Source organism: Zonotrichia albicollis, chromosome 1 (genome assembly GCF_047830755.1).
Source record: "Zonotrichia albicollis isolate bZonAlb1 chromosome 1, bZonAlb1.hap1, whole genome shotgun sequence".
NCBI lineage: Eukaryota > Metazoa > Chordata > Aves > Passeriformes > Passerellidae > Zonotrichia > Zonotrichia albicollis.
In genome coordinates, this window is record NC_133819.1 from 46,906,206 (window position 1) to 46,929,282 (window position 23,077).

Here is a 23,077-nt window from a genome sequence, read left to right on the forward strand (position 1 = left end):
AAAGTAAAGGGGGGGAAGGGAGGGAGTGTTAATACTATGTTTATCTGAGTTTCTTTTCTAAGCATTTGATTCTGACCACCTCAAGTCTTCCTCCACTTTAGCTTAACCCCACCCTTTTTGTCTCTTATCATCGTGAAAACTGTACATTTCTGTGAGATGATAAGCAGGTGTTACTTTTCATTCTGGCAGCAATGGCATTTAGTGCAGGATGAAATAATCCTATCATTAAATAAGAAGCTCACAGTGGTGTTGTGAAGCTTAATTTGTTTGGAAAATGCTTTGCAGCATTCAGATAAAAGGCAGTCTGGATATTCAAAGTATTATTACTGCACAGCTGGTGGTCTACATGCTGCAGATGTTTCTTCCATGCTGTTGCATGGTTACTTAAGTGGCTTCTTAGTGCAGATGTTCATGAGTGAGCATGCACAACCTCCTCTGCTGATGTTTTTTGACACGGATTTTATTGCTGCTTGACTTTTGATCTTGAAAAGAATATTCTTCTACTGGTGAGGTGCTACGTGTGTGTATGACTACATCCCTGTTGGTTCAGCCCCCACTGCAAACAACAGCATCTGCAGATATTTACTGTGGGCCTTTCTCCTTAGCCTCCATTTCCTTCTGTGGCTTTTACTTGTTCCCACAGTGTTTGACTCTGGGGATTCTGACTCTTCTGTTAATACTCTATCACCATCACTCTCTTCATGCAGACGTGATGATTCCCTTTGTACTATTTGCCCAGATGGGATCAAGAACTTCATTGCATCTTGATTTTTTCTTTCCTTGGTTGCTGCCACTGTTACATAAATGGATCTCTAAGGATTTCTGGGCTTGACATTCACATTCTCTTTGAAAAGATTGGAAGATAAGATGAACTTCTAATTTCTTCATGTTCTGTGTTTCTCTTTCTTAGAAGTGGAGAGAGTTAAGGTATGACTTCAGCTGACATCCACATGGAATGTGCTGAACATGTGCAAATCTCTAAGGCTGTATGATTTCATCAACCTATTTTGTGAGAGAACTAATGCTAAAATTTGCCTTCCCCTTGCTCTGCTTTATTTCCAGCAAATGGCAAGATATCCAGTCCAATACAAGGGCAACTAGTTAACAAGATATTTGTCTAACTTAAAGTGCAATATATTACTGACCTAAGAGTAGAAAAGAACCAAATCTGTACACACACCCATTGCACACAGAGAGAAAGAGAAAGAGGAAAGTACAGCAGAATTGTACTGGTTCTGGTTAACATAGACTTTATTCACAAGATTCACATGGAAGACAGAGAGAATTTGGTACAATATACTGGAGCATTTGTTGTGATAGGTATTAAAAATATAAGCTTTCTGGGCAGTGTATTAAAGAGCCACAATCTTGCAGCTTAGAGGAATGAATCTTGGCCTTTGTGAGAAGGCAGATGCTTAAAGCTGACTGCATCTAGACAAATAACTTCAGAAAGAAATCCTACTGCTTTCTGTAGCATTTTATGCAGAACTCAGCATAAATCATAGCAAAAGGCTCAGTCTTTACCTGTAAAAATTAGATCTGAAAGAAAGGCACTTTGAGAAGCCTAGACCCTGGCTACATTGTGAGGTAAATTGCACCTTAAAGACTTTCTCCTTTACCCTGATCTTTAAATATGTAACAATTTGTCAGTGCTCATGGAATCTTCTAAATTATATCCATGGAGACTATGGCTACCTTTCATTCACAGAACTGATAGGGTTTATGCCGATATATACCCTCTGACCCTACTGAAGTGTCTCATCTGTTCTCTAGGTTCATCTTGGTAGGCATAACTTTCATTCTGCCTCCCTAGTGTCTCCGAACTATAAAAATTGCTACACAAATATGTAAGAGGATTTATTCCACCTAACTTCCCTACTATTGCTGCTCCAAGATGATAGACTTCTAGTATTTCTACTTGTCCTGATTCCCATATTTTTTCATCCTTGACTGCTAGTACTGCAGTTATACCTCTTCTTTTGGTACACCTATTTCTAATACTGATGTGCCCAGTATCACTGGTGGGGTAGAGGGAGCAGAGAGGGATGGGGAAAAGAGGAAGGGAAGGAAGGAAGTTGTTCTAATGTTCTCTCATTACTCAATTCATCTCCCCTGTTTCATGACCAATACTTCCTCCTCTCTTCTGATATATTCCTTTCCTTATTCTGATTAGGAATTCCAGCTGAAATCAAGTCATCATATGGGTAACATTTGGATTCACATAATTTTGTTCATTATGATGTAATTATTTGTGATTTACTATTGCTTGATAACAAAAGATTCTTTTACACGTTATAAAAATTACATTAAATCATTGGCCTCAGAATGGAGGCTGAAAATCAATGAGGAGGGGCTTTTACTCCTTCCACTTTGGCTTGAGTTTGAAACGTTTCACACAGTAGCTCTGCTAGGAGTAAGCTGGGCTTCCTTACTAACCTAATAAAACGCAGACCATCCTAAGGGGATGAGGGAGTTGCATTCCAAAACTTGCACTGCAAGCAACCAAAGTTTAATGGAAAATGTTGAAAAGATTCTATTAAAAAACAATTTTCCTCATATATATCATAAACTCTATTTTATGCTTTCCCCACTCCCTCCTTTTTTTCCTTACTGGCACAAAAACAGGATCTTTGTTTTGACAGAGATAATCTGCTCATGCTTTCATATGGGCCCTCAGGCTCCCCACCTGTGGAAAGATCCATGGGAGCAGAAAAACTACTGAGTTCGTTCCACATGCTCACCTCAAAGGGAAGCAATCAGTGGCCTCACAGAGCTATGGACTGTAAACATTGTGGTTCCCAAGGACCCTTGGAGAACATGAACACAATCTCCTGCACAATCTGCCCAATTCCCAGCGATAGCTTTTCCTTCTTTATTGCCTTCTGTGATTTCTCTCTCCATCTATCAGATGGCTTCTTCAGGAGAGGTGCTGTATGGGCTGCTTTGCTGCAGTTGTGCTGCCTCCCCTTTCCCAAAGTCTATAAGGCACACTTGGGGCTGACAATTTCCACCCTCAAACTTTGCTGGTGAGAAGGGATATAGTAGCTTGCAGCCGCTGCCAAGTTTGACAGCAAGCTTCCTAACAAACTGGTACAGCTCCGAGATCTTTCCGCTGCTTCTGTAGGAAGGCCAGGGAAGATTTTATGGGGTGAGAAGTGATGGAGAGAGAATGAATTGCTTTGTGGCTCACCAGGCAACTTGTTCAAGGTGGCCAGCATGGAGCACTGATCTGTTCCATAGTCGCTGCCCAGCCAACAAAAAGAGGCAAAACCGTGTTTAGTACTTTGTATACAAGACTAAGCCCGGAATTTATCTTAACATCTTTGCCATTGGACATGACCCACAGATGAACAGGAAAAAAAAATGTGATTATTTTGTGATAGGGAGAGTTTGCTCATGTGGCTGCAATTTCTCATTAAAGTCTGCTGATTTACATCACAACTGCCTTTGTATCTAGCCAAGTGAATGACCATGCCCAAACCAATTCACTGGAAGGTAAGTTTCAAGAGCAAACCTTGGCTCTGTCTGCTCATATCGTTTCATCCCACTTCACCCAGAATTAGGTCATTCTGGCTTTATAACATCTATGTGCGTTTCTGTGGTTCCTGGGCCAGGCTGATATGTCTTGGAGTCACTATGTCTAGTACAGGAAATTTTAATTCATAGCATTTAAATTCAGAATTCTTGAATTTAATGTTCAGTGATGTTCTGAATGAGTCTGGATCCTTCAAAGCCTTGAAGCACAGAACTGAAAAAAGAAAAAGGCTGATGACAGTTCTGAGTCTTGGCTGCTGTGTTGTCAGCAGGAAAATCCCCATCCATTTCACTGAAGCCAGCTTTTCATCCACTGTGTTTTTATGCTCTGTATGGTGTTTTGTACTTGAAACCTTGCAGTCAGGAAGGCTGAAGAACTGTGGCACTATGCAAAGCACACCTTATCCAAAGCTCTCTGTGAAGCAGCAGGCTATGTCAAACTGACTAGAGAGCACAAACTAGGTCTCTGCCTCCTGGCTGAATCCCTATCACTCTGCTCACCCTCTGCCTCTGGTATAAAATCCTGAATGGGACATGGCAGCACTTCTGCTGTTTTAAGACAGCCATCCTTGACGGGCCTCACTGTTGGGGTGTCAGTCAGGCTTTATGCCTGCCAATGCCCACATGGTTATGAGAAGATGTAGAACAAAAGCAGAGGTGCCTGAGGAAATGTAAGGCAGGAGCTAAATGTCCAATATGAAAAAGCTCAGCCTTGCTGGAGTCAGGGTAACCCCTCCAGGACTGCAGTTTTGCATTCATGTGCTTGAATCCTGTCTCAATCGTGCTTTATGAGCCTATGTCTTTGTATGGGTCTGGGCCAGGACCACACAAGAAGCCATAAAACCCAGAAACAGAGTGTTTTTCTGTATTTTTAAATTCAGGTAAGCTGTCTGTTTTGCCACTTCATCCAAGTCCTATTTTTAGCAACTACTTTGATGAAGAGCAAAGAGGGAGACCTCAGAGGTGAAATGCACTGTGGGGATGTGACTGGCTGGAAGGTGGCATTCTCAATGAGTCTGTCTTTGCTGAGATGAGAGTTTGGCTCTTGTTTTCTAAAGAGAGCAAGATGAGGGAGAAAGCTGTTTTCTAAATAGCAGTCCTATCAGGTCTTTCTATTGCTGTCTTTCTTTCTTATTCCATCTGGAGCCAGCAACTTTTTAAATGCTCTGCAGCCACCTAGAGGAAAAATACTGCTTGATTGAAATTAATTTTATATGGATTAAGCCAAGGAGTGGGCTCTGCAGAGTTTAAGAATGTGAGTTTCTAAACTAGCCAGCCTGTTTATTATTATATCACAAGACCTCCTTGGAAATATATACAGTGAATCATCATCAAAAGCTGAAGATAACTTCAGTTTATGTTTATAGTTCAGAAATATTTCCTGCTTCATGTTCTCATTGTGCTTGTTATTGGATATGACATATTTTTATGACAGATAGTGTAGCAGGGCCACAGTACATTTTGTCAGCAGACAGGAGATGATCTGGTTTGAATTTTTATTTTACAGATTTGAAACCTGTATCATTTTATATGTTTATCAAATGACTATGACAATATGTTTTTGGTATATCTACATGGTTTATATTTCTGTACGGCCATAACTTCAAAACCTCCCAATAATTTTTGAGGTTCTATCTAGGATGTTTATAAGCTCATGCAAAACCTCTGGCTTTTCTCAGATGAGAGCTGTCACACAGAATACACTAATGGGCTCTCTGTCTACCAGAGTGAAAGTTGATGCAGTCATATTAGAGCCATTTAGTTCATTTACACTGTATGAAACAGAATAACAAAGTTTAACTGTTGATTGAAAGTACTTTAATGTATAAAGTTAGACATTAAAATGTGTCTGTCTTTTTGAAATTGAATTAAAATTACTAAGTTTTTTCCTTTTCTAGATAAGATATGGCAGTTCAGTCTGCACTTGACTAGAGAGCTGGAGGAAGTATTCTTTAAAAATCAAGTCTAGACATGGAAAAAAAGATAAAATTTTATGTCAGTTACATAATGTAAAAGTTCAAAATGATGATGGATTTTCCTTGGTAGCTGTGCCAGAGGACACTGAAAATTCCATTATGATGGAGTGTCTCTGTCATAAGGCAAATTCACTTTAGCAGTGTAAGTGCTATGCTAAGGATTGCACGCAGTGAATGGAAATGCAGAATAGTAATATGGATATTGAAAAGGTCCACTGAAACATTCTCTGTTTCTTTTCCTCTCTTAGGAAAGCCTTGATATGTGCATATGATGTGGTCAGTCAAATAACTTGAATAGTGCTGTATTATATCAGAACAGAATCTGTAATAAGGAGTCTTACTGGCTTAAAAAATCCGAAACATTATGAAATTTAGGAATTTTTCTAGGGTGTGGCTTGGGAGGGAGGTGATTCTGCCCCTTCACTCTTGTGAGATGGAGTGCATGCAGTTTTGGGTCCCCAGTATATGAAGAACATCAACTTTTTGGAGCAATATCAGAGTAGGGTCAGCAAGATGATTAGAGAAATGGAGCACCTCTTGTACGAGGAAAGGCTGACAGAATTTGGATTGTTCACGTCTGGAAAAAGAAGGCTTCAGGGTGACCTAGTTGTGGCCTTCCAGTACCTAAAGGGAACCTATAAGAAGGATGGACAGGAATGTTTTACAAGGACTTGGAATGATAGGACAAGGGGGAATGGATTCAAACTAGAAGAAAGTAGGTTTAGCTTAGGTCATAGGACAAAAATCTGTACTGTGAGGGTGATAAGGCACTGGAACATATTGCCCCGAGAAGCTGTCGATGCCCCTTCCCTGGCAGCATTCAAGGCCAGGTTGTATGGGGTTTTGGCCAATCTGGTCTGGTGAAAGACATTCCTGCCTGTGGCAGGTGGAACTAGACAGTCTTTAAGGTCCCTTCCAACCCAAGACATTCTATGATAAATGATGGGGTACCAGAAGGTGAATTTGGCCATAGGAAATCAGTGATGAGCATATAGGCTGCACAGCTAAGGCCCCTGGGCCTATGAAAGATGGGATTTTAGTAGAAAATGCTTTAGGAGTTAACTTTCTTCCTGGACATTAAACCTTTGCATAAATGCATTATAAGCCTTATCATATAGGTTTACATATACAGATACTGTTGGCTTTACCAGTTATGTGATGGATGTTTGCAAGTGGATGACTATGGACATTCGTTAACTGAAGATAGCATATCTTCAGAAAGCAGGCTCTAGCTATTGAACCTTCAGTGTCAGATTCCAGGTCATACTCCTAAATTTGGTTCTCTTATATTATTGTTGATCCAAATATTTTATTGCAAATTACTTCTTGATGAGGGTTTTGGATATTCTGCTCTAAGTGCAGTGTTATTATGGTCCTGGCATTTTCCAGCTAGATGTACAATCCACAGATCATACAACATACAGGCAGCCAAATCCTTTTTGCAGTAATCTCTTCAAAGAGGGTGGAATAAACTTTATTTATACCACTCCAGTACGCAAGTATAATGAGAATATTTTTGATGGCTATTTTCAGTGTTATCTTGGGCAGTTGTTTGAAATGGGTCAAGAATCTTATGCTGCATTTCCTCTTTATTCCAATAATTCCAGTTACAGAGTCACATGTAAACACAGAGGAGTGTTTTTTAATTGTTTCACTTCAAGATATATGCTACATATGAACTCAAACCACTTGAGTTCTCCTGCATACAGATTTTTTTTTTTTTCAAATGCCAGGACTGTTTATTTCAAATGCCATGGCTGCACAATGAAGGTGAAACTCTGCATGGTGCAGAGAAACAGAGACAGAAGAAGAGGATGTGAAAACTTTTCCACTTTCTGAAAAATGTGTGGGAGTGCAAGGGGTCAGCTCTTCCACAGCTGTGGGTGGCATTTCAATATTCTGCTGAGAGTTTTTTGAGCAAAAATCCACTCTTTCTAAAGGTGGCAAGTCAGCTGCTCAGCTGTACTGTAACTTTCAGCTCTAGGAAATATTCTGAGTCATACCAGATGCTTCTTGGAGTCCAGCATGGGACTACATTGTCCTTCTTAGTCATTGTTCAGCTATTTCCCTGTGGAGGAATTTTAGCCAACCTTTCCATTCTCAGGACCAGAAAGTACAATTAAAGTCACAGATGCCTGTAAGGATCCAAGCACGAGATGTAAAAACCTACTTGACAAATTCTTATGACACAATTATCATGAAGAAGGAAGTAGGTAAGGCTACTGTGCCATCTCATTCTTTATTTGGTTCTTCTTCCTTCCTCCCTTTTAAGTGCATGTACCACTGGTACTGTGTATTGAGAGAGATTATAAATAGGTGTCAGAGCAGTCTATTCTACTGACAACTTCTATTTCATGAGATTTTAGAAAATTTTCCACAATGTTTCATTGTTAATTTTGCCATATTCTTGTGGGTAATGTTGGTTAAAGCAATGAAACACAATTCTGGCACAGAATACTCTTTATATAAAGGTTAAAAATACATGCAGAACACTCTTTTTGGCTTTATCCAAAGGCTTTTGGATAATATTTTTAGCAGCACATAGTGTAGGCTTGAGGTGATATTGTACAGCACAATATGGTTTCTTTCAGAGGTCCACATGGACATTATTTTATTCAGCGTTGGGAAAATACCATTTTTGCTTATCCTTTGTGAGGAAAATATGGGTTCTGATGTTTTTTGAGAAGATGTATATGCAAAGAAATCAAAATTGAATTGCTGTCTGTCTTTGCTATGTTGGAAATTACCAGCAGTAATTACCATTTGCATAGAAAGCATCCTTTTCCTATGTTGACTCTAAATAACTGGGAGGGTTCCTTGGAAAGGCAGAGATGGATATGGGTATCTTGTGTGATTCTGTTTCATTATCTGAGTGCCACGTCTATATCTGGACCAGGAACGATGATACTCAGAATTAAATTAGGACTCTTCAGTGTGTGTGTAACAAGACTGCTATGCCCCAAAAATCTTAGATCACATGCAGCTCTTTCTCTTTGATGGAATTATGCATTTTATATTTCTCTCTGCTTAGCATAGTGTGAAAATACAGTCCATGGTTGAATCCAAGATGCACAAAAATCTGGAATCAGAATGAAGTTTGAATGCCTGATTCAAATGCCTACTGCTGCAGACTTCTTCTCTGCATTCTGCCAAAAGACAACAGTCGTATTCTCAAGCATTATAGCCAATGCTTTCTTTATAGTAATGAGATTTCCCCATGGAGAGGATGTGCCTGCAGTACATTTGCTGTGTGCAGCCCACTGAAGATGAGCTGCGAGTTCCCTTTCTGCTCCCACACTCATTGCAATGTTTTGGAGCCTGTTGAGCAGGGAGTTCTTCAGCATGGGGCTTTCTCCCGTACAAAGTGCACATTCTCCAGTACAAAGTGCACATAAGCTGCTTGCCAGTTTTTGTGGGCCCTTATTTTCACACTTACCAGAAAAAAGGGGTCGGCGCAGTGATGATTTAACTTTGTTATGGATGCCTTTATCTGATCCCCAATTTAAGGCAATGTTACCAATGTTAGGATGTGTGGGAAAAGCATAGAGGGAGTACAGACATGGTTACCTGGTCTTGGAAGAAATGGTCCTTGAAAATGACTGACTTTGCTGCATGAAACAGTCAATTGCCCAGGCAAGTGCTTTGAGTGAATACTCAATAAACTTAAGAATTTCTGTGTTTTCAGCAGCCTCCAAAATTGCTTTCTTTGAGCTACTTTCTGGTTGTGCATTAATATTAGTAAACTCTGGAGAAAGAAAGAATGATCTCAGGCCTTTGATCTCAAGCTTCAAAGCTATAATGTCTCCAGCTCTACATACTATATTTCAATACTTCAATAAGGTTAAACGTGCACATGCAGACAAGAGAGAGTTTGAGATAGCAACAGCATGAGACTTTCCATTATACATTGGAAAATGGTTCATCTTCTTACTTTGTGAAATGCCTTTTCTATCTGGGGCCATAAATAATGGCAACTCATTGAATTTTGTCAAAAAAAACAGCCCAAAGAAACTTTCTCTCAATTTAACTACTGACTTTAATTTACTAACTTTAAAGAGGCTTTAATTTTTCCTAAAAAATGAGGCCAAGCTTGTGCTAAAACTCCGATTTGGCTTACCCAATAACAATTTATCCCAAGAAGTCATGTCTCATAGGATGATGGGGCTGGAAATTAATATCCTTCTATAGGCAGATGACTCTTCAGGGTTTGAAATTTGCAATTGTACAGCTTATTCCAAGTGTAAGAGAGGACAAACCCTGTTACCCTCTGATGTTTCTTCATATACACAAATGTATGTAGTGATGCACTATCTCTAACTGCTTTTGTAAAATCTCTTGAGATCTACTGATGGAAAGAAGATGATGTTATTTTTTTCTATCGGTGTGGAACAACTCAAAGGTACCAAAATGTTTGAAAAATGCACTGCATCATACTCCTGTTGTGATATGTGGGGGAAAAATTAAGCCCCTTTTAAAATGGTTGGTTCTGGGTTTGGATTCATGTGTATCGCAGAGGAAAATGAACTGCTGATGTCCCCCAAGTGAACATCTGCAATTTCAATCCCGTGTGGCACAGACTAAGGCTGTAGGCTTCATTGCTGTGATCTTTTCTTTTTCTTTTTTTAAATACTGCATGTAGCACAGGAGTCTGTTCTTTGCCCTTTGTGGGACTTGGAGACTTTCCATAGTTTAATATGAAAAAGGGCTGTTGCTGAAGGAGCGTAGTCATCCAGTTTGCTTTGAAGATGTGGCAGCAGAGTGTGTTTGTCTCCTTCAAGGGTGTGTCCCACAGCTGCCGGATGCCTTCACTTTCATGGATTTCCCCTTGCAACAGTTTGTGATTATACACACCCAATTAACACCATCTCTGACACATACCCTGCAGGCAGCACAGACAGCATCAAAAGGGATCACAGTGAGGCACTTGGTACCAGGACTCAGAGGCTGGCTGTTCTCTGGTGCTTATTTGGAGCAGGGAGGCCAGATAAAGTGTATGGTCACATCCAAGTGTTTTTCTTTTTCTAAATGTAAATATGTCCTTAAAATAAATGTAATTTTCTTTTGGACCACAACATCATTGCATCCCTATGATTTCACTGAGGGCAGAACTGAGGTTGCCTGAAGTATCTTGTTTGTATTTCCATGGCTAGTGAAATAGCTTCATTTTATAAGTAACTTGCGCTGCAGCTTTCTTGTGGAATTATTTCTGTCTGACTGTAATGTTTTGATGTTTAAGTTTCTAATATGTTTTTACTTCATTTACACAAATGCTTTTTTCTTGGTAAAGAGTCACAATACCCCACAAGACCCAAAGTCTCCATTACTGTGCAGTACAGTAAATTGTCAATAGAACTTCATTATTGGCATAATTCCAAAGTTTTATTAAAATTTATTTTTTGTTGTTTGAACAGTCCAGTCAGATTAGAGTACAGATAAGATGTGAGTACATGTAGTTAGTGTCACCAAATCTCTTTTTCCAATTCAAGGGAAGAATGATAAGAAGGCAGAATCTGGGGAAGCAGAGAATCTTTTTTGAAATGTATCACTGGAGAGGATAAAAAAATAAAAGCTATGGGCATGCCAAAGTTTCTTGCAAGGGAAAAGGATTAGGATAGCACACAATAATCCGTTTTTCAATTTACTTGGTAAATCATCCCATAATAGCCCTTTAACACAACTGTAGCAATAATGAATGTGAGAAATGTAATTAAGTGCAAGCAGTAAACAAGTTTTGCTAAAAAACAGACCCTAAGTTGAAGCTTGGCTATAGGCCATCAGCAGGTCACCCTCAAAACCAGGTCCCAGAGAATGGACATCTTTTACTTCTGTGTCCTTGCTCAGAACTGCCCTTTCATTAGGAAATAAAAGGAGGTTTTATTTTTATTCACTAGGCTTGGCAGCTGTAGATATAGTTTTCTTTAAACTCTTTTTTGATTTAACATTATTTAATTAATTTAATGAACTGTACAAATAATTTGAAATTGTAATTAATTTATAAAACTGCTGCAATCTGACAGTGGCTCCTCAGCTAAGCCTAGGGCTTGAACCGAGCAACTGTCACCAGGATTAAACACTCAGTGAAAATAAAAATTACACCAGCAATTTGGTATGTAATTAATCAGCAGATTCTTTGTGTTGCACATGGCATGCTACTTCCTCGGTGGACACCCATGCTGAACACTGCAGCAAACAGTGCTGATCCCAGCCAAAGCTCAGATATTTCACTCTGGAGCATGCCTGGATGTCCATGGCCGTTTCAATGCCAAGGGATAATGGTTGGTGTTGCTCACATAAATATAGGAGCTAAGCTCTGTGCTCCCAAGGAGCATGGCTGCCCTCCTGCAGACTGGGAATGCTGTCCTCCCTTCCCTGATCCCTCAGACTATGCCTAGGCTTTGCCAGGGTCTGTGCTAGCCTTACCATGAACATGCTACCTTTTAAAAAGCTTGGGTGATTGATGGTGAGCCTGGAGCTTTCCTGTTCTTGCATCTTTTTCTGATGCAAGCATCTGAGGTAGCTGTAGGTTCATTGACTCAGTCCAAGATGTGACATGTCTCTCTGAGGAATGGTAAAAAGAACCCAAAAAAACAAAACCTAAAGTTATGCTCTAAAAAGCAGAGGAGGTACCTCAGATTTAGGGTTTTATAAATTTTTAGTCAAAGAAGTTGCTGAACATATAGCCAAGCTGATACTGGCAAGCATCCCTAAACACCATGGACATCAACAACAACTAAATCTAAGTGGAGAGCGGTGAAATGTGTTTCATAAAGGGGGCTGGCACAGAAACAAAAACATGATAAAATGGTACCTGGACAATCAACTATTTATGGAGATTATATACAGACTTTCTTTGTGATAATGATTTGTTTCAGTAGCAAGCAAGCCTCTACTTCACTGTAAAAATGAGACAGGCACCTCTTAAATTACATGGGGTATATGGACCAGTGCCTGCTCCATATAATAGGAGCTGAGATAATAGGAAGAGATCACAAAGAGATGTTGTGGCCAAAGGAAAACAGTGTGAAGTTATTTAGTGTGCCACATAAAAAGGTGACCCTTTGTGCTTAAACAAGGTCTTTTATCAGCTGACAACATCAAACCACCCCAAGGATGTTGTGCTAATCTATTCCTTGCCATTCAGCTGTGATATGCATACAGCAACATCTGTTACTGGAAAAGATGTAAGGGGACCTACCACAGGACTAAAGTGAAATAAAATGACATTGTCCTTAGAAAGTAAAGTTATTGCAAGTGAAAATAACTGGTCTGTAAGTACGAGCATGTTATATATTTGATCCAAAGCAATTCTGTTTATTCACAGCGCATATATATCTCAGTAAATCAAGGACAGGTAACGTTAGACATTAGCACTTGTGTTACTTATTTGTCACAATTATTTCGTAGGTAACTTCATATTGAGGGTCCTCTGAGAGTAAATCTATTAAAACTCATGAAAATGTCAAGCAGAAGTATCTGGTCACTGAAGCAGACGGTGACTTTGGCATGGGGAAATATTCTTCTTTCAGAGGCACTTTTGGGCTTACAGAAACAGACTTGTCTGTGTTCAAGGGATCACTGATCCTTTCTCCTAGTTTTGAATAAAGGCTTCTCAATTACTCTAGAGTATGGGCATTAGGGCTCCTGATTACTTTGTCTGAGGTTTTTGCACCATTTCCAAGCTATTACTTCTTTTGCTGTGGAAAAGTTTCTGGGAAGCTAAGTCTATATCTATCCTTTTCCTATAGACAATTCATATTACGGTCCACAGAAAGAGCAACTAACATGAAGAGCACATTTTTCATTTCAGCCCTTCATCTTTACAAGAGGACTTGTGCCTTTGTCCTCTCAGAAACAGGAAAGCCCCCAAACACACATGGAACAGGGGGGCCTTGACCATGGACACCCAAGGTTCATGCACAGAGCACCTTCACTGGCAAGCAGATGAACTGAGGGTGTGATTTTCAGAGTATGCCTTCCCTTTTTCTTGTCCCTGCCTTTTAATGGTTCTGCTGAGAGTAGTAGATACTCAGCATTTCTGAATTCACATTGCTACACATGCAGAACCATCTAAACATTTTGCATATGGAGAAACCACTAACTGCAAATCTCTTGGCTCTTGCCAGTTATATTTTAGGTCTGTGCCAAATAGGCACATGTTCTGAACAAGCTAACTTGAAATATAGTGGTGACATCCACAGTAGCAGTTTCACACAGGGTCATGTTAGCAGCTTTGCTCCTTGTCATTGTGCTACTTCCTCATAAGAAGGGACTGGGTGGTATGAACCGTGCTTGAGGGATTTCCTAGCACGAAGCTGCTCAGTTATGCTGCATCAGCCCTGTTGCTTTGGAGTGTCTTAAAGTCTGGCACTTAGTAGTGATGCTGCTGAGAAAAACAGGCATATAGCTGTTTTCACACCTTCAAAGGAGGAAGAGTCTGGAGGTAACCTGAAAAGAAGGCATCATCGCTTTCCTGGAGGGACATGTGCTCATTGCGTACAGAATTCATGCACTTACCACTACTGTGATGATTGTTGGTAAAATTATTAAATTATTACTTTCTAGGAATAAAAAGTTTTTGTCTTATGTTGACACAAAATCATTGCAAAAATGGAGTTTACCTTCCCCCATTATGGTCTCAATCCTGTCTGCCTGACATTTCTTGGATCTTCTCAACTCCCTGTTTCTGTGTGGTTCCCTGGTGCTCTGGAGGCTTCTCTGCATTGAAGTAGCCCACCAAGAAGTAGATGAGCCCTTGGGATGGAATCTCAGGGATGCCTTTAACTTTCTTGCCATTTAGCACACGTTGCTGTGGCATTGAATGCCATGTGACTGGAAAGTAAACAACTCCAGCCCTCGGGCAGATATCTGCCAAAGAATTCCTTTCTTATTTGTTTTGTGGTTTTGTTCTGCAGGTCCTGCGTGACAGACATGTGTGAGTGTCCGATCCATAAAAACTGCTACTGTGAGTCATTCCTGGCATACGCCCGTGCCTGCCAGAGGGAAGGACTGAAAGTCCAGTGGGTGCCCGAGCAGAACTGTGCAGGTAAGCATTTTGCTTCTTTGTAAGCTGTTGCATAGGCTAATAGGCTGTGATCATACTATCCTTTTACTGGTGGAGCAGTATGATCCACGAGTAAAAAGACAGTATTATCAAAAATGATACAGGAATTGGATCAAAAATGATACAGGAATTATAGCAGCTTGGAAGTTCTTGCAAGTTTTTCTTTCAGGATGTGTAAATTGCTGATTACAGAAAAAGTTTAAACTCCTTTGAACTCCTGTCAAACCATAGTTATATTTCTGGGGACAACATGCACATATAATTGCAGTAGGTTCAACAAGGAAAGAGGAGCAAATCTATTTAGTGCAAATATTAAAATGTAAACCTGCATTAATAATTGCATTTTGTCCATACTCACTGTGTGATTTGGACTGCATTAATTGCAAGTAACTGTGAGTAATTGCCTCCATGAGCAGCAGTGGCCTGTGGCTATGGGCACTTGAACTAAAATGCAATATTGCAGATGATTATTTCCCCTGATGATGGTCTCATTAATTTAGGACACTCTGTAATGGCATTGGTTTGCCTGGAAACGTATTCAGATTTATGTAAAGCAATTAAGAGCAGTTGAAAAAAACCAGCAAAGAGTGAGAGGAGGATACTCAGTGCTGTTCTAAGAGCTATTACTCTGTGGTCCATTTTGGTGATTGCGTGTGGTGCAGGATCTACTCTCTGAACTTCAATTTCCTTTTCTGTTGAAGGCATTTTAGCAGGGATGGGTGAGTGACAGAGCAAATTAGGTTTGATTGACTGTTCCCAAAAGGTTCGTTTTTTTCCTTACAAAGCAACAGGACAATCCAAATAGGGTGTCATTAAGTGAAAACCCTATTCAAGGATGTGGTTTTGGATAGCACTAGTAATATATATAATTTTAATCTATCTATCATGATAGCTGATCCATGCAGAACATGAAGCAAGCATTGTGATTTTTTTTTTCCAAAGCACTTCAGACTGAGACCTCACTGTGGCAGATGCTGTAAAAAGAATAAAAACTTCTTGCAAGCAGCTCCTGCCTTAAGGAGTTTATACAAGTGTTGACATATCACGACTTAACTAATTGAGGCTGCATTTCACAATTTTTTTTCTGGCATCTTACCAAAGAGAAGAAAATTTTCTGAGGCAAAACCAGTCCTTGAGAGAACATTTTGAAGGAATTTAAACACACAGCCTCCATTAAAGCTAATGAAAGACGTTTTTAAATCAACATGAATTTTTTAATCTCTTCTAGAGAGAAAGGGGAAATCTTGTTAAGCAGAAAATGTAAATAAGCTGTATAAGGCTAAGTACCCTCAAAACACTTATTTAAGTATCCAATGTTAGATAAGTAGCACCATCTTCTAAGTAAATAATACAGTAACCATTAAATTAAAGTGGATCCACTGCTTTCCATATGGTACCAGTGGCCAGCACCAAGATTTAATCTTGAACAGACTTTTTTTCTCTCCAAAACAAGTAGTTGCAATTATTGTGTCTCAATTACAGATAAAAGTTCATAGGTGGGAAACAAAATTTCTGTAATAAAACTTTAGCATTCTATGACTTTCATTTCCTGCTTGACATTTCATAGCTGGCAGGATACTTGCAAGAGTTGTGTTCTGATGAAAATGGAGTGTACTTATTAGAAAGTCAGGTTTTAATTATACTTTTGTGTGTTTTAAAACTAGATCTTGTGTGGTTGCCAGTTGCTCTGCCCTAACTGCTGTAAGCTTAGCTCATCTTTATAATCTTCAGGAAACTTTTGTTGTCTGGAGGGCCAGCCAAATAGGATGCTAAGGAGGCTCAGGAATTGCATGCCCTGTCCCCTGCGTGCTCTTCTCTCTCCTCCAGTGCAATAGCTTATTCTCCTCTACATTATTCTGCAGAACACTGCTGCTCAAGGTTTGCTGTCCTATGAGGTTGGTTCATTAAAGGGAATGTCAGCTGTCATTTCTTGAAGGAGTGAAAAGTTGAAGATAATGAGTAAGGAAAATGGTTAGAGGAGGAAAAGGTTGGTGAACATGGGAACTGAGAGGGTTAGGAAAAGGATGTGGGTTGCCATGGAAAGTAGTGGGGACTTGGACCTGTTAGGATGGGCATAGGAAAAAATATGGTTCTTGAAGGAGAAATTAAAAAACCAGGACAGCCAGTATGAGGGAAAGAAGAAATAAAGAAAAAAGTGATACATGCAAGAAGAAATATAAAGGATAGAAGTGGAAGGAAGTTGTTTGAAAAGGAAAAGAGAAAGAATTTTTTTTTTTTTTTACCCAAGAAAGGCTAGACAAGACATTTATAAAGTACAATTAAGTAAACGGAAGTGCTAAAAGGCCTTGGGATATAGTAATTTAATGCTGCATTTTTCACGATACCAAGAGAAAGAAGACTCAAGGATGGTAGAAGGCAATAACTCCATGCCATGGGCATGACTACACATGCAAGAAAATGATAAAAGGGCCATAATATAGTGCAAAATGCACTGATGTGCTGACATGCTACAACAGTTTCATAAAATCTGAACAATTTTCTCTTTTCCTCTGTGATCAGTTGAAATGGAGGAATATGAGCATATATCTGATTTTGACTCTTCTCCTTTGGGTCCCTTTTCTGCTGGAGAATTTTATGGCATGTGTCACTCTTTTTCCCTGCTATATGTTGCTTTTCTTTGACTGCTTTATTGCCTGTGTAAATGTATCAGGAGGGCTATTCTGGCTTTTCAGTGGATACTTACTGAAAACTGAAAACTGAAAATATTAACAGGAGTGTATCATGGGAAGGTCAGTGCTCAGATCCATCACCTTTAGTTCTGTTAGAAAGAGGTGTTGTGAATTGCAAGCACTATTAGTCAAATACCATTTGGAAGTCTTACAGAAGACTTCCAAACTGTGTAACACTGACAGAACAAGCCAGAACATTCATTGATGCTCAAATATTAGTTCAGAATTTTCAGTGAAATCAGATTTATCAGATATCATTAGCCAAGGGAATCCTTCAGCAGTTATGCTACATATTTTGGCTTTTTTGTTGGGGAATAAGATTTCCTCCTGAATAATTATGGCCATGTCTACAAAGACAGGCACAGAGGCCTCCTCTGTGAAACTGCCAAAGTGGCTGGACTAAACCAGGTCTAGTCTGCAAACTGTAGCCTTATTAGGCTGGGTTTATTAGCTCAGGCACAGTGCTGTATTTATGTGACTATATGGCTTCTGGACTGGAGCTGGCTATTATCCCGCCAGCTCAGAAAGTGGTCTGAGGAAGCTCACATCTGTCATGCCAAACACATGTTCTAGAAGAAGAGTGGAAAAATTCTGTTGGGACTGGTAATGTTTCAAAATTCAGTATTATTAGTAACTTTTGTACGTTGGACTTGGGTTTTGGATTTTTTTTTTTTTTTTGCTAGTTTACTAAGGAAGTTATTAGTAACAGAGCTCAGTTCTTTAAGAGAGGAATTTGTCTTAGGAGAAGGGTGCAAAGACAACACTTCTGTTTTCCATGTTTACATGGTAGCGAATCACTTCAGCAGTTCCTGGGAAGCCTTCTGCAGAATGTCTTTATTTTTATATTTTAAGCTGTTGATGAAGTGGAATGTTGGATCAATCACACCACATGTTAACAGCTGAATCACTCAACAATGAAAGCCATCCAGGGAACTTAAACAGCAGCCATTGTACTTTTCTGATTTTTCCCTTGACAGCGTGTTAATAACGCCATTATGGGCTGCCTACAGCAGAAAATAGTCATCATATCTTCTACACGGCATCATCTAAAGGATAAGGAGGTGTTCTGACATCCCAAATGTGTGTGTGGTAAAGCAGAAGGGGGAGTACTTACAGATGCCATGGCTGCCGAGGGCAGGCTGTAATACGTTCTCATTTGCTCTGGAAAAGAGCCCTTAGCCAACTTTCCTTAAACCCACCAGCTGAGGAACCAAACAGAGCTCAGGTGAAAGGAATGGGCCAGCTATTACTGCACTTAAGCTTTGTGGGATGAAACCTGTGCAGCCTTGAAGCTGAAGCTTGTATTGCCTTCTGTATGGAAACTATACGAGCTGAAGTCTAATGTTTGTTTTTGGTTGGTGAATTAGTGATCCTACAAAGGGAAACTCATTTTCAGAGAAGAAGGATAAAAGCTTCTAATAAACATCTCCTGTAAGATAATTCACATTGTGTATGGACAATCACTAACTATCCTTGAATGTCTTGGTCTACTTTTCTAATGTCTTAATACATTGTTTGCAAAGCACTGGGGAGATCTGCACAGTTTCATTTCCCCTCTTACAAAGATTCAAACTCTATTCTTAACACACTATGTAAGTGTAGAGTTTCCTGGGAATCTAACATTTTATTCTATGCTTAATATTGCTTGCATGCTTTTTCTCACCTTCTGAATTTCATGTTTAATTTAATTTTTTTTTTTAGTTTTTCCTTTTGTTTGTTCTTTCTTAAGTGTGCATGGAAGTTATCATACAGAGCAAGACAGAAATGTAAAGTTGGAAAATTATTCTGAAAAGATCTATTCTCAAAAACTGAATAAGCCTATCTTGAACATAGTTGACAGACAGATATTTGTTTCCAGTCTATTCTAAAACAATGTTTAATTAAAGATGTCTCAGAGAGTTTCCAGGTAGATTGCTCTTGGTGATTTCTTATGCTTAAGGATAGAAGATTGGGGTTTTTTCTTCCCTGATATCTAATATCCAACTAATATTCAGCATTTGATTATCTGTAACACCAGGATAATTTGCCTCTGTACTATCTTTTTTTTTTTTTTACAATTTTGGGGTTTTTATTAATATCTGTGTCCTGAGAATTGTGTATGCATAAATTCCATAAAATGCACAAGTAAAACTTGAAAGAAGCTAATGCTGTTTTGAGGATCCCTTAATGGTGAAAAGGAGCACCATAAATTTATTATATCTTAGCAATAAGACTTCCATTCTCTTTGATACACTTATACATATTTAATCAATTTATTTCTGTTTTTTCTTTATGAATGATAGCAGTTCTGTAATGACTCTGTAGGCCAATTCTCAAAACAAAACAGTGTTTCCTGTCCATAAGAAAATTTTCACTTAAAAAATATTGACCTTCAGTCTCTCTCAAAGTTGAAGAAATCTTCCTAAGATTTTTAGAATTTTCTATTCTGAAAATAGCATGAGATGATTCTGGATGCTTGAGAGTCCCTTACCATCTATGAACTATTTTATCAGTCCCTGTTTTTGCCATCAGAACAGCTGTTAAAAAGAATAACAGACTTTTATTTGCCATTGAACTGTGTATTATTCTCCATACTAAAAAGGCAGGATATAAAATGTTGAGAGTTTCAATATTGATCTGAAGGGGTTTTAGTGCTTTTAGCTGAGCCTTCAGTGATCTTTTATGTTGAAAATGCATTGAACTGTCAGCTCCATAAATTAGTGAATAGATACTGGAATCATTAAGTACAAGAGCCCTCACTGTCAGTGATCCCTTGGTAAAACAGTGTGGATACAATTGATTTTTAATATTTGTTTGTTTGTTTATTTCTTTGTTTTAGAAATGGTGCTTCTGGATAAAAATATTGATTTAGTTTGCTGCAATATGAAATATAGAAAATATAATCTTTAGAGTCAGAAATTCTAGTGGGGTGAATGACTCTTCTTTATCTTCCTCTTTCTGTAGTAATGAAACTGATAATAAAACTGTCTGTCCCTGTAAATGTTTCAGAAATCTTTGATAAAAGGCATTGTAATGAATAAACAGTTTTAATCCTTTAACGTAAAGCGTACATCTGCATATAGATAGAAACCTTGCCAAAGCCTTATATACCATTGGTTGTGTTAAAATTCTCAAAAACTTCAATACTGCTGTGGATTTGATACTTTTGATAAGGAATTTTGCTACTTTTATATTTATTATGTAATATAATGGAATCATTTTACAAGTAATTTTTTCCTCTAGGTAATCATCATGCTAAAATGTGCTTTTTGATATTTGCAGTAGAAACTAAGCAAACAGATAAGTAAATTTCCTTGTGAGGCTGTGTGTAATATGCATAATTTGTTCCCTTTAACTCTTTTCAGCAACCCAGTGTAAACACGGTGCAGTTTATGATACCTGTGGTCCGGGATGTGTCAAAACATGTGACAACTGGAATGAAATTGGACCATGCAACAAGCCCTGCGTTGCAGGGTGTCACTGCCCTGCAAATTTAGTTCTTCACAGAGGAAGATGCATCAAGCCAGTGCTGTGCCCGCAGCGGTGACATTCATTCTTTGTCCATGGACATTAGTGCAGGTGGTCACTGACTCCCCTGATGCTCACAGCCAGTGAAGGACTCCAGCTGTTTGTGTGCAGATTCTGCAAAGTACATGTCTGCTCACAGAGTGTAAATATGCTCCTCTGTGTGCATTTGTGTGTCTCTAAGTACACACACGTGGCACCTAGAAAGATATATAAATGTATACTGTGTGTATTTGGACACGTGTCCATACGCAAGTGCCCTAAACGTAAGTACAACCCATATATTTATATATATGTCCACATGCAAATATACATAGTTTCTATCTACCATAGAAGGATGAATTATAATATGTATATTTTTTGCTATAAAGTTTATGTATTATTATTTCTAGGACCCTGATCTGTAAGTCATTGTATAAATAAACCAGGTGTTTTTAATATAATATTGTGGCATGAAAAGATTGGATGACTTTGCCGTTGCATAAGTTTGTCGTTACCAAGGAAACTTTTCTAGGGCCACAGCACTGCCAGGCTGGATTACTTTCAACACAGAACCTGGATTTACAGTTGTACAGGAAACACATTTCTCTGGAGATGGAGGATTTATCTAGGAATATTTCATGCGTACCTTAGAGCTGCATAGTGATTGGTGACAGTGCTTAATCAGGCAGAGAAAGCTGGGGATTGGCTTTTATGCTTTACTGAAATAACTGTGCAAAATGATTTCCAAAGCTGGTTGGACAATGGCCAGGATAGAGATATTTCTTTCTGGAACGGCACCAAAGAGTCGGGGCCAGATTTTCATAAGTGTTAGGCACCCAACAGCTCACTTTGAAAATCTGACCACTTCCCATTTCATATCCTAATGCCCCATCTCTGTTGTGTTTGGCAGTAGCTGTGAATACACAATGAGGAGCTTGAAGAAAATATTCATGTGCATATTAGCCCCTTAAATATGTTTGAAACGCCTAGGTTTGTTTCATGTCTCCCCCAAATATTATGCAAAAGCAAATCCCATGCTGAAACGTTCTGTTTCAGTGTGCCTTAAAACATCAAATAATGCCAGGCTTAGTAACTCATTTAATTTATCAGCATGGTTTAGAGGAAAGACAAATTCACCCCACTGAAAACCAGTAGAGAATGTCAAACGCTAATTGGAGAACTGCATTTTATTTCCTTAGTGGTCTTTTGGTTGAGGTTTACGAACATGTGGGCTCTGTGAAGTTTGCATGACTTTTGAAGTCTCCTAGGGGAGAAGCAATAATATGGGATTTCATAAGAAACGGATAAAAAAGCCATGCAACTTTCTCAAGCCTGAAGGGACGGGGGGCTTTTTTTCTTCACTGGAAAAGGCTCTTGTAGAGCCTGATGGAATGGTCTCTGGAGATGATAGAAATCTTTGTGCATCTGATTTAGGTTTATAATGAAGTAATATCTTCCCACACAGCTACTTCCATCATGCCTTGCATTGAAATTGCACATTGTAATGCTTTGAACAACTTTCTCCTTTAATTCTTTTCATTTGAGGAAGTTAAGCAGGGTCTGAGTTTACAGTAAGTGAGTGGGTAAACACACTTGGGTTATACAACCTTTCTGTGATCCCACCCTGGAGGAAGATGCTGAGTGAACCTGGTTAACTTAGGCACCACACTATCCAAAATGCTGTACCACCACAGTGTTAAAAAGAGCTGGGCATATAATGCCAAGAGTGTTCCATGGATGTTCATCCAAATCTTAAATAAACTCAGCCTGATCTTTTTATGTCCGTTTTGTGTTTGTTTTCTTGGAACAATCAAATAATTCAGTTTAACTGGCAAGAGAGGGTTATGAAGACTCGTACGCAAGTGGATTGGGAAGCAGAATTGAAAATGTGCAGATCCCATCAGAGCAGGAAACTAGAAGAGTTTTATGTGGCTCATATGGTAATTGAATGGCAAAGTTGAACTTCAGAACAATTGCAGTGGGCTGAAGGAGTTAAAATATAAAATAGCAGTCATTAAAATAATTTAAAGCGTCAGTCAGACCAAAGAGCTTTTCAGCCTGCGAGCTTTCAGTGCTAAGATATGGGGTCTAAACCATTTAAAAGAATATTTGCCTACCTTTAGTTTAGGGCATATTGTAATTACTTACTGCTTACCTTTAGTTTAGGGCATATTGTAATTACTTACTGCTCGATGTTTCCAAAATAAAAATACAGGCAATGTGAATTGCATACATGAAGGGTGTATACATCTCTCTTTCTCTCTTCTTCAGACTTATAAAGGTGAGTGAAAGGTGAAGGGAGAGCCCTCCAGCTCTCCAGTCCACTGATC

At 39.0% G+C, this 23,077-nt stretch overlaps 1 protein-coding gene across 3 annotated transcripts in view; it reads left to right on the forward strand.

Moving 5' to 3' along the window:
• Positions 1–22,526, forward strand: part of BMPER (BMP binding endothelial regulator) — a 149,053-nt gene extending 126,527 nt beyond the window's left edge. For all 3 annotated transcript variants that reach the window (XM_074540317.1, XM_005485862.4, XM_074540326.1), the window contains 2 exons: positions 14,423–14,553; positions 20,606–22,526. In XM_074540317.1, coding sequence (XP_074396418.1) covers positions 14,423–14,553; positions 20,606–20,787 — 313 coding nt within the window. In that variant the 3' untranslated portion in view covers positions 20,788–22,526. The remainder of the gene's footprint in view (positions 1–14,422; positions 14,554–20,605) is intronic.
• Positions 22,527–23,077: the final 551 nt, after the last annotated feature.